The sequence below is a fragment of the Mesoplodon bidens genome, assembly GCF_964165515.1.
Source record: "Mesoplodon bidens genome assembly, chromosome: 12".
NCBI classification, from domain to species: Eukaryota; Metazoa; Chordata; class Mammalia; order Artiodactyla; family Ziphiidae; genus Mesoplodon; species Mesoplodon bidens.
In genome coordinates, this window is record NC_138168.1 from 80181881 (window position 1) to 80194566 (window position 12686).

The window sequence follows — 12686 nt, forward strand, 5'->3', positions numbered from 1 at the left end:
TCTGCCCACTCCACATGCACCAAGATCCTTATCACCAACAGGAGAACAAGCAGGCGCTGCTCGGTCTTCCCAGTGGGACACAGTAGGAGGTAACACTGTCCCCTGGGAAGCGCTGGCTCATTGGAGTTGAACCAGAATCCAATCAAGCCTCTAGGGCTGACTTCCATTTATAGGAAATACAGGGGAGAGGAGAGCATCTCAAGGAACTACACAGGCTAATCCTGAACCTGAGTCCAGTCTACAGTTTTTGCAACAAGTTAATAGTGTCAAAAAAAAAACTTAAAGAGACTTAAAAGATCTAAGAAGAAAGGGAAGATGTGGACACTGTGACATCTTTGTTTAAGTAAATTAACTTTAAAAAAGATATTTTAAAGACAATTGAGGAAATAGTGTTATGAGTTGGGCATTAAATAGTATTCAGGGGTTACTGTGAATTTTTTTGTGGGGATAATGATATTATGGTTATATAAGAAAAAGGTCCATTTCTTTTAGAGAGGCACACTGTAGCATGCAGGAATAAAATGACACGATGTCTGGGGAGGTGGAGTCAAGATGGCAGTGTGGGAAGATGCCGAGTTAGCATCTCCCCATAATTAGGATGCCTGCCGGCTGCTGGTGGGGGACCCTGATGCCTAAGGAGACGAGAGGAACCCCCAAGTGAACTGGTAGGACGTGGGGGACTGAGGGGGGAGGAGAAGTGGAGGCCAGAAAGGATCGGCACCCCTGGGGCCAGGGAGATAAGGAGAGGCAGGTGGGAGGAGCCATCCAGGAGGAGCGGGAGAGGAGCAGAGGGCATTTGCCCCGCCCACTTGGGCCCGGGGAGCCTGCTGAGTTCCCAGGCTGATCCCCTGCCCTACAGGGCCCCCTTCTCCCCCCGGCCACATTGGTCCTGGGGGCACAGGAAGGAGGCTGAGGGGAGAACAGGAGAGTCAGGTGAGAAGGGCCCTCCAGGAGGAGCAGGAGAGGAGTGGAGGGTGTTTTCCCTGTCCACTCGGGCCCAGGAGCCCCACTGAGCTCCCAGGTGAGGTCCCCACAACCCTCTGAGACCAGGGGTGGGGGGCAGACCTGGGCGCCTTCTGTTCCTTGAACCTAAGCCCCACTCCCTACAGAACCCAGGACCTTTTCCAGCCCTGTGGGTCCTGAGCATTGGCCTCGCCAACCACCCAAACCTTGCCCTTGTTTAGGCCCCGCCCTCCACAGCCAAGGCCTTCTCCCCTATTTTTTTACTTTCTTTTCTTTTCTTCTTTCTTTCCTTTTTTTTTTTTTTCTGCCACGCCATGCAGATTGGGGGATCGTGGTTCATGAGCTGGCAGTCGGGCGAAGTTCCTGCGGTGGGAGCTCTGAGTCCAAAGCACTGGACTGACAGAGAACCTCAGACCCCAGGGAATATTCATTGGAGTGAGGTCTCATGGAGGTCCTCATCTCAGCTCTACCCAACAGCCTACAAACTCCAGTGTTGGAAGCCTCAGGGCAAACAACCACTAAGACAGGAACACAATCCCACTCATAAAAAAAATTAAAAAATGAGACAGCAAAAAAATATGTCACAGATGAAGGAGCAAGGTAAAAGCCTATAAATAAATGAAGACCAAATAAATGAAGAGGAAATAGGTAATCTACCTGAAAAAGAATTCAGAGTAATGATAGTAAAGATGATCCAGAATCTCAGAAATAGAATGGAGGTGCACAATTGAGAAAATAAATGTTTAACAAATATCTAGAAGAACTAAAGAATAAACAAACAGAGAAGAACAACCCAATAACTGAAATGAAAAATATACTAGAAGGTTATCAATAATAGAATAACTGAGGCAGAAGAACAAATAAGTGAGCTGTAAGACAAAATGGTGGAAATAACTGCCAAGGAGCAGAATAGAGAAAAAAGAATGAAAAGAATTGAAGACAATTTCAGAGACCCTCTGGGACAACACTAAATGCACCAACATTCGAATTATAGGGGTCCCAGAAGAATAAGAGAAAAAGAAAGGGTCTGAGAAAATATCTGAAGTTATAGTTATAGTTGAAAACTTCCATAACATGGGAAAGGAAATAGTCACCCAAGTCTAGGAAGCACAGACAGTCCCATACAGGATAAACCCTAGGAAAAACACACCAAGACACATATTAATCAAACTAAAAAAAATTAAATTCAAAGAAAAAATATTAAAAGCAGCAAGGGAAAAAACAAAAAATAACATGCAAAGGAATCCTCATAAGTTTATCAGCTGATTTTTCACCAAAAACTCTACAGGCCAGAAGGGAGTGGCAGAATACATAAAGTGATGAAAGAGAAAAATCTAAAACCAAGATTACTCTATCCAGCAAGGATTTCATTCAGATTTGATGGAGAAATCAAAAGCTTTTCAGACAAGCAAAAGCTAAGAGAATTCAGCACCACCAAACCAGCTTTACAACAAATGCTAAAGAAACTTCTCTAGGTGGGAAACACAAGAGAAGAAAAAAACTCACAAAAACAGACCCAAAACAATTAAGAAAATGGTAATAGGAACATACATATCAATAATAACCTCGGGGCTTCCCTGGTGGCGCAGTGGTTGAGAGTCCATCTGCCGATGCAGGGGACGTGGATTTGTGCCCCGGTCCGGGAAGATACCACGTGCCGCGGAGCAGCTGGGCCCTTGAGCCATGGCCACTGAGACTGTGCGTCTGGAGCCTGTGCTCCATAACGGGAGAGGCCACAACAGTGAGAGGCCCGCGTACCACAAAAAAAAAAAAACAAACCTTGAATGTAAATGGATTAAATGCCCCAACCAAAAGACATAAAAACAAGACCTGAAAGGATACAAAAACAAGACCCATATATATGCTGTCTACAAGATACCCACGTCAGACCTAGGGACACATACAGACCGAAAGTGAAAGGATGGAAAAAAGATATTCTATGCAAATGGAAATCAAAAGCAAGCTGGAGTAGCAATACTCATATCAGATAAACTAGACTTTAAAATAAGGACTGTTACAAGAGATAAGGAGGAACACTACATAATGATCAAAGGATCAATACAAGAAGATATAACAATTATAAATGTTTATGTACCCAACATAGGAGCACCTCAATACATAAGGAAAATGCTAACAACCATGAAAGGAGAAATCGAGGGCTTCCCTGGTGGCGCAGTGGTTGAGAGTCCGCCTGCCGATGCAGGGGACACGGGTTCGTGTCCCTATCCCGGAAGATCCCACATGCCGCGCAGCGGCTGGGCCCGCGAGCCATGGTCGCGGAGCCTGTGTGTCCGGAGCCTGTGCTCCGCAACGGGAGAGGCCACAGCAGTGAGAGGCCCGCGTACAGCAAAAAAAAAAAAAAAGAAAGGAGAAATCGACAGTAACACAACAGGAGTAGGTGACTTTAACACCCCACTTACACCAATGGACAGATCATCCAAACAGAAAATAAATAAGGAAACACAAGCTTTAAATGACACAATAGACCAGATAGATTTAATAGATATTTATAGAACAATCCACCCAAAAGTGGCAGAATACATTTTCTTCTCAAGTGCACATGGAACAATCTCCAGGACAGATCACATCTTGGGTCACAAATCAAGCCTTGGAAAATTTAAGAAAATTGAAATTGTATCAAGCATCTTTTCTGACCACAGTGCTATGAGATTGGAAACCAGTTACAGGAAAAAACTGTAAAAAACACAAATACATGGAGACTAAACAGTGTGCTATTAAATAACCAAGAGATCACTGAAGAAATCAAAGATGAAATAAAAAAAATACCTAGAGACAAATGACAATGAAAACATGATGACCCAAAACCTATAGGACGCAGAAAAGCAGTTCTAAGAGGGAAGTTTATAGCAATTCAATCTCACCTCAAGAAACAAGAAAAATCTCAAATAAACAATATAACCCTACATTTAAAACAACTAGAGAAAGAAGAACAAAGAAAACCCAAAGTCAAGGAAAGAAATCATAAAGATCAGAGCAGAAATAAATGAAATTGAAATGAGGAAAACAGTAGCAAAGATCAATAAAACTAAAAGCTGGTACTTTGAGAAGATAAACAAAATTGATAAACCCTTAGCCAGACTCATCAAGAAAAAAAGGGAGAGGATGAAAATCAATAAAATTAGAAATGACAAAGGAGAAATCACAACCGACACTGCAGAAATACAAAGGATTATAAGAGACTACTACAAACAACCATATGCCAATAAAATGCACAACCATGAAGAAGTGGACAAATTCTTGGAAAGGTACAATTTTCCAAGACTGAACAAGGAAGAATTAGAAAATATAAACAGACCTATCACAAGCAATGAAATTGAAACTGTGATTAAAAATCTTCCAACAAAAAAAGTCCAGGACCAGATGGCTTCACAGGCAAATTCTATCAAACATTCAGAGAAGAGCTAACACCGATCCTTTTCAAACTCTTCCAAAAAATTGCAGAGGGAGAAACACTCCCAAATTCATTCTACGAGGCCACCATCACCCTGATACCAAAACCAGAAAAATATATCACAAAAAAGAAAATTATAGACCAATATCACTGATGAACATAGATGCAAAAATCCTGAACAAAATACTAGCAAACAGAATCCAACAGCACATTAAAAGGATCATACACCATGAACAAGTGGGATTTATCCCAGGGATTCAAGGATTCTTCAATATATGCAAATCAATCAATGTGATACACCACATTAACCAATTAAGGAATAAAAACCATATGATCATCTCAATAGATGCAGAAAAAGCATTTGACAAAATTCAATACCTATTTATGATAAAGACTCTCCAGAAAATGGGCATAGAGGGAAACTACCTCAACATAATAAAGGTCATATATGACAAACCCACAGCAAGCATCATTCTCAATGGTGAAAAACTAAAGGCATTTCCACTAAGATCAGAAACAAGACAAGGATGTCCACTCTCGCCACTCCTATTCAACATAGTTTTGGAAGTCCTAGCCATGGCAATCAGAGAAGAAAAAGAAATAAATGGAATACAAATTGTAAAAAAAGAAGGAAAACTGTCATTCTTTGCACATGACATGATACTATACATCGAAGATCCTAAAGATGCCACCAGAAAACTAGTAGAACTAATCAATGAATTTGGTAAAGTTGCAGGATACAAAATTAATGCACAGAAATCTCTGGCATTCATATACACCAACAATGAAAAATCAGAAAGAGAAATTAAGGAAACCCTCTCATTTACTATTGCAACAAAAAGAATACAACACCTAGGAATAAACCTGCCTAAGGAGGCAAAAGACTTGTACTCAGAAAACTATAAAACACTAATGAAGGAAACCAGAGATGACATAAACAGATGGAGAAATATACCATGTTCTTCGATTGGAAGAATCAATATTGTGAAAATGACTATAGTAACCAAAGCAATCTACAGATTCAGTGCAATCCCTATCAAACTACATATGGCATTCTTCACAGAATTAGAACAAAAAATTTTACAACTCGTATGGAAACACAAAAGACCCCAAATAGCCAAAGCAATCTTGAGAAAGAAAAACAGAGTTGGAGGAATCAGGCTCCCCGACTTCATACTATACCACAAAACTACAGTAATCAAGACAGTATGGTACTGGCACAAAAACAGAAATATAGATCAATGGTACAGGATAGAATGCCCAGAGATAAACCCACGCACATATGGGCACCTAATTTATGACAAAGGAGGCAAGAACATACAATGGAGAAAAGACAGCCTCTTCAATAAGTGGTTCTGGGAAAACTGGACAGCTACATGTAAAAGAATGAAAATAGGGCTTCCCTGGTGGCGCAGTGGTTGAGAGTCCGCCTGCCGATGCAGGGGACACGGGTTCGTGCCCCGGTCTGGGAAGATCCCACATGCCGCGGAGCAGCTGGGCCCGTGAGCCATGGCCGCTGAGCCTGCGCATCTGGAGCCTGTGCTCCACAACGGGAGAGGCCACAACAGTGAGAGGCCCGCGTACCACAAAAAAAAAAAAAAAAAAAAAAGAATGAAAATAGGACACTACCTAACACCACACACAAAAATAAACTCCGAAAGGATTAAAGACTTAAACGTAAGGCCAGACACTATAAAACTCTTAGAGGAAAACATAGGAAAAACACTCTTTGACGTAAACCACAGCAAGATCTTTTTTGACCCACCTCCTAGAGAAATGGAAATAAAAACAAAAATAAACAAATGGGACATAATTAAACTTAAAGGCTTTTGCACAGCAAAGGAAACCATAAAGAAGACAAAAAGACAACCCTCAGAATGGGAGAAAATATTTGCAAATGAAACAACAGACAAAGGATTAACCTCCAAAATACACAAATAGCTCATGGAGCTATCATATAAAAAAAATCCAATTAAAAAATGGGCAGAAGACCTAAATAGACATTTCCCCAAAGAAGACATACAGATGGCCAAGAGGCACATGAGAATATGCTCAACATCACTAATTATTAGAGAAATGAAAATCAAAACTACAATGAGGTATCACCTGACACCAGTCAGAATGGCCATTATCAAATAATCTAGAAACAATAAATGCTGGAAAGGGTGTGGTGGAAAGGGAAACCTCCTGCACTGTTGGTGGGAATGTAAATTGATAAAACCACTATGGAAAACAGTATGGAGTTTCCTTAAAAAACTAAAAATAGAACTACCATACGACGCAGCAATCCCACTACTGGGCATATACCCTGAGAAAACCATAATTCAAAAAGAGTCATGTACTGCAATGTTCACTGCAGCACTATTGACAAGAGACAAGACATGGAACCAACCTAAATGTCCATCAACAGATGAATGATAAAGAAGATGTGGCACATATATACAATGGAATATTACTCAGCCATAAACTGAGTTATTTGTAGTGAGGTGGATGGACCTAGAAGTAAGTCAGAAAGAGAAAAACAAATACCATATGCTAACGCATATATATGGAATCTAAAAAATAAGTGGTACTGATGAACCTAGTTGCACAGCAGGAATAAAGAGGGAGACATAGAGAATGGACTTGAGGACACGGGGTGGGAGGGGGAGGCTGGGGCGAAGTGACAATAGCATCGACATATAGACACGACCGAATGTAAAACAGATAGCTAGTGGGAAGCAGCAGCATAGCACAGGGAGATCAGCTCGGTGCTTTGTGTCTACCTAGAGGGCTGGGATAGGGAGGGTGGGAGGGAGGCTCAAGAGAGAGGGGATATGGGGACATGTGTATGCATATGGCTGATTCACTTTGTTGTACAACAGATACTAACACAGTATCATGAAGCAATTATAGTTCAGTAAAGATCTATTTAAAAACAACAACAAACACAGTATGGTACTGGCATAATGATAGACATATAGATCAATGGAATGGAACTTAGCTTCCAGAAATAAACTCATGCATTTACAGCCATTTAAAAATAAAAAATGACATGATTTCTGGGATTCACTGTAAAATCTTTACAAAGAAAAGAAATAATGCAGGGAAGTATGTCAAAATTTTGATAATTATTAAATCTGATGATCAGTATAGCAGGATTCTCTACTTACAAGTGTATCTGAAAACTCATAAATTCAAATTTATAAAAACAGGTGAAAAAAACCTAATAGTTAGAAAAACTCTATAAATCACACAATCAGAGAAATTTGTTACCAAATGCAGCATTTTTCCATACTGAATCCTCAATTCTCAGGACCCGCAACTTTCTTCCGTGTACACAATGAAATTTTGTAGTGGCGCCTGTCAGCCACCTGGACAAGTTACCTGACAGTCTTTCAGTGCGTTCTGAACTGCAGCCTGATCTCCAATTCGCTGTTGTTGCTTTAGTCTCTTTTCCTGGGTTTCAAACCAAGTTTTCAGACATTGTACGTTATTTTCATATTCTGACCAAGATTCCAATAAGCCTTCCAACAGCTGAATCTGAACAAACATAATGAAATGAAATTTGCAATTTTATTTTTGAATCAAATTACTGGCAGGTCACTATTTCCTCCAGATTAAGAATTCTTAAAAGACAGTCCATTGTATATTAAAAATGAATGTTAAAAAGTATAAAGCCATGACCATTACTGGTAAATAAGTAAAGAACTTAAGTCAACTTGAGGCAAAGGAAAAAGATATTAAGAAGCACCTTTAATAAACTAAAATAATATGAAATATCCAAAGAGCAGTGGGTACACAGACAAAATAATGAACAGGGCTGAAGAACTGTTAGAACCTTCAGGGGCCAGTCTCTTCAGAAGCAGTTGTGTGCCCAGTGTAGCCATACTATTTGTGGAATGAGTTTTCTTAACAGAGTGTACCTGTTTGTGGCGTTTTCATGAAACATGGACAGCAGAGAGCACTTGGCTCACCTTCTCAGTGACGAGACCCTGCAGGATTTGCCAGCTTTTATTCATGGCTCCAAGTTGCTCAGCAAAATCAGTCTTATCACTGCGTTTACTTTCCACATCCTGACTGCTGATTTGTAGCACAGACTGGTTCACAAAATCGACGGTCAGCTGTTTACAGTTAATGTCGATCTTAAAACCCTAAAAAGGGAAAGGCGAAAATAAGAAAACAAGCTTATATGTTTAAATGTCTTATATTTTACCAGGAATTGGAAAGCCTTCAGTAACCTTAAGATTAATATTATCACTTGTGTGATTTAGTCCAAATGGCACAATCGGTATGTATTAATATAACCCATTGCGGGCTTCCCAGGTGGCGCAGTGGTTGAGAGTCTGCCTGCTAATGCAGGGGACGCGGGTTCGAGCCCTGGTCTGGGAGGATCCCACATGCCATGGAGCAACTGGGCCCGTGAGCCACAATTACTGAGCCTGCGCGTCTGGAGCCTGTGCTCTGCAACAAGAGAGGCCGCGATAGTGAGAGGCCTGCGCACCACGATGAAAAGTGGCAGCCGTTTGCCACAAATAGAGAAAGCCCTCGCACAGTAACGAAGACCCAACACAGCAAAAATAAATAAATTAATTAATAAACTCCTACCCCCAACATCTAAAAAAAACCCAAAAAACACAGATGCGATGCCTCTTAATCAAATATATGAATTTATAAAAAAAAATTTAACCCATTATCTTCAGAAGTTGAATATATATAGTATATGAATATACTGAATATAAATTGAATTTATACATTTTGAATGTATAAACATATTGAATTTGAGTTTGTAAAGATTTGAATTTATAGATATATTGAATATAGATTTTTTTTGGGTAGGAAAGTAGAATTGGGCAAATTGTATAATCTCACTATAAAATATTTACAAATTATAGTATTTATTTTTATGATTTCTTAAAATGACACAAAATCTTATTCAAAATTATTCCTAATACTGGACAACTTTCCTATGCCTATAACTAGGGAAGCAGTTTTCTTACTAGAGTAGACCTACCTGGTCACTATATATGAAACATATACTTTCACACCTCATTTCCATAACTTGAGTTTTTGAGTTTCTTCAAATAAAACAGTCCTAAAATATGCAAAGCTAAAAACAAACAAAAATGTTTAATTACCTTATATTTCTGAAGGTATTCATGAATTGCCTTGTAACCGATGGAGTTTTTAATACTCTCTTCATCCATTTGAATAACATTTTCCATGAGAGAAATCCAAGCCATGACTTCAGAAATGGCATGGCGAGAAGGCAGCTTATCCATTTGGAGCTGCCCATGTCAGAGACAGAAGAAGTCGCAAGTGTTAAAATTCAAACTCGATTTCTGTTAACCTAAAACTCTACTAATTCCTACTAAAGTACCAACAGAGATAACACTTCTTAATGACATTTTTGGATATTAACCTTGTTAGAAGCTTGAAATTAAACATCAGGCAAACATTGAACAATAATAGTCCTCTTATGTTCACTTGACATCGAATACTATAAACATTGCATAAACACTACCTAATTAATCAAAACACCAGCAGGAAGAAAATATTATTCTTATTTTATAGCTAGTTTTATGAGTATAAAAAAACGTAACTACAAAACATTCAACAGATGTATTTTATTAATTATCTTGTAAAATCTCTGTGTATTATGACTCAGGAATGTTACCACCACACTACAAACTATCATTTTCTAGATTTTTGGCGCTCTCATATTTATTCCAAAGAGCATAGCCAATTTCCTCAGTCTTTCACTAAAACATACTTAGAATCCTGAATCTTCCTTAACATATCATACATTTATGCAAATGCTTGTAATGACTGAGAGGAACAAAGGCAATCATTTAAAATATTTATGGACTTCTATGTGGGCAGAAAGATATACAGGTTAATGTGAGATGTTTCCTGCCCTCTAGAAATGTCCAGCTGCTGATTAGAAGGGATAAGACATTTATATGAAACACATCTTTACACCTTGTACACAGTGATGAATGCCCATGAGAGATAAAGATAAAATATCTGGGAGTTCAGGGGAGAGAAGCATAATTTCCAGATAAGAGAGCTACTTACTTCTCTTCCCCTAGTTCTCTTCACTTGTTGAATGTCAGCTCTATTGTAGGTAAGGTTATAGGTTTTTTACATATATTATTATTATTAAATCTTCATAACTACTCACTTTATGAGACAGGTATAGTTACACATATTTTATTTATGAGAAAACAAAGAATTTAAACATGGGCAGACAAGAATTCTAAAACACACACACACACACATGATAAAGAAGCCCTTGGAAGACAGGGAATTTATAGATAGGGCATTTGTAGAACCGTTCATTATTTTTTTTTAATTGGAGTATAGTTGATTTACAATGTTGTGTTAGTTTCTGCTGTACAGCAAAGTGACTCAGTTATACATATTCATATATCCACTCTATTTTAGATTCTTTTCCCATATAGGTCACTACAGAGTACTGAGTAGAGTTTCCTGTGCTATACAGTAGGTCCTTATTAGTTATCTATTTTATATATAATAGTGTTAATATGCAATACAATGGAAGACATAAAAGACGAGATGTCCAAGACAAAGCTGATTTAAATTTGTGAGCAAAAGCAGATCAATGTACTTTTCCATCTAATACTGCTTACACCAATTATGGCCAATTAAACTGATGATTATTTCTGTACCTGGTGCAGCTTTTCCTGTACGGTTGGAATATTTGTCAGCAGGTCAGTCCACTGGCCATCAATGTGTGACAGCTCAGAACGCAGGGCAGCTGTGTCCACTTTCTTTAGTCTAAGAAGCTGATTTCCAGTGCTCAGAACAGACGATTTCAAGGTAGATTTGGCATCCACCTCTTTGGAAAACTCCTAAAAGAAACAGCAATGTTCTAATCAGGATTGAGTAGCCAGACCCTTCATTTAAGAAAAGAGACTAATTTATTACATAAACAAGTTTTCTTTACATCTTAAAGGGGAGTGGTGACATTAAACACTCTGGAGGAAAACAAAAGCAACGCACCCTTGCCCCGAATGAAAGCCAACATTACTTAAACACTACTTTAAAGAGGCAATGTTGAACCCTACTATTTTGCATAATTATTCAACACACAGAGTTAACGCTGACTAATTCTCTATAGCTTGATTTACTAAGTAGATCCATTGACAACTGATGTCCTTTTCACCTGTAAGTCAGGCCTGAAAACGATAAAACTGAATCAAATGCTTTAGATTCTTGAGCTTACCAGAAAAGCGTTCAGATGATCACGGACCATTTCCAGTTCTTGAGGAACTGTCACAGATTGTTGAGTCCAAAATTCTAGCCTGTCTTTTGCAGACTGTAACCAGTGGATGAGATCGGCAGATTCACTTTGATATCTGTAAGGACAGTAATAAGCCTATTAAGTAAACATCCAATTCCGACTTTGTACTAACCCGTGTTAGTCACCAATGCTAATTTTAAAAGGAGACACAGGGCTTCCCTGGTGGCGCAGTGGTTGAGAGTCTGCCTGCCAATGCAAGGGACACGGGTTCGTGCCCCGGTCCGGGAAGATCCCATATGCCGCGGAGCGGTTGGGCCCGTGAGCCATGGCCGCTGAGCCTGCGCGTCCAGAGCCTGCGCTCCACAACGGGAGAGGCCACAACAGTGAGGCCCACGTACCGAAAAAAAAAAAAAAAAAGGAGACACAACAGATTTGGGAGAATAATGCCCTGGGTTGACACTGTCAAATTCCCTTCTCTTAATATTCATACCTTAAGCAAGTCAGTCTCTCTGAGTTTCAGCTTTCCCATCTCTAAGTTGCAAATAAAAATACCTTTCTCCTACTCCTTCACATTGAGGCTATTTAGAAAATATTTCATGATTGGGCTTCCCAGGTGGAACAGTGGTTAAGAATCTGCTTGTCAATGCAGGGGACACGGGTTCGAGTCCTAGTCCGGGAAGACCCCATGTGCTGCAGAGCAACTAAGCCTGTGTGCCACAACTACTGAGCCTGTGCTCTAGAGCCCGCGAGCCACAACTACTGAGCCCACATGCCACAATTACTGAAGCCTGTGAGCCCTAGAGCCCATGTTCTGCAACAAGGGAAGCCACCGCAGTGAGAAGCCTGCACACCACAATGAAGAGTAGTCCCCGCTCACCACAATTAGAGAAAGCCCGTGCACAGCAACAAAGACCCAACGCAGCCAAAAATAAATAAACAAAATAAAATAAATAAATATTTTTAAAAAGAAAATTATTACATGATTGTTATTCAAAGTTCTTAGAAATAAAGGTGGCATAAAAATAAGGATGTCACTATGTAAAATCAACCCCCCACCTCTCTTGA

General features: G+C 39.5%; 1 protein-coding gene across 18 annotated transcripts in view; it reads right to left on the reverse strand.

The window, feature by feature from the left end:
• Positions 1–12686, reverse strand: part of SYNE1 (spectrin repeat containing nuclear envelope protein 1) — a 466561-nt gene that overhangs the window by 103972 nt on the left and 349903 nt on the right. For all 18 annotated transcript variants that reach the window (XM_081251412.1, XM_081251411.1, XM_081251427.1 and 15 more), the window contains 5 exons: positions 11604–11736; positions 11047–11229; positions 9493–9642; positions 8332–8508; positions 7742–7897 (listed from right to left, as the gene is read on the reverse strand). In XM_081251412.1, coding sequence (XP_081107538.1) covers positions 7742–7897; positions 8332–8508; positions 9493–9642; positions 11047–11229; positions 11604–11736 — 799 coding nt within the window. The remainder of the gene's footprint in view (positions 1–7741; positions 7898–8331; positions 8509–9492; positions 9643–11046; positions 11230–11603; positions 11737–12686) is intronic.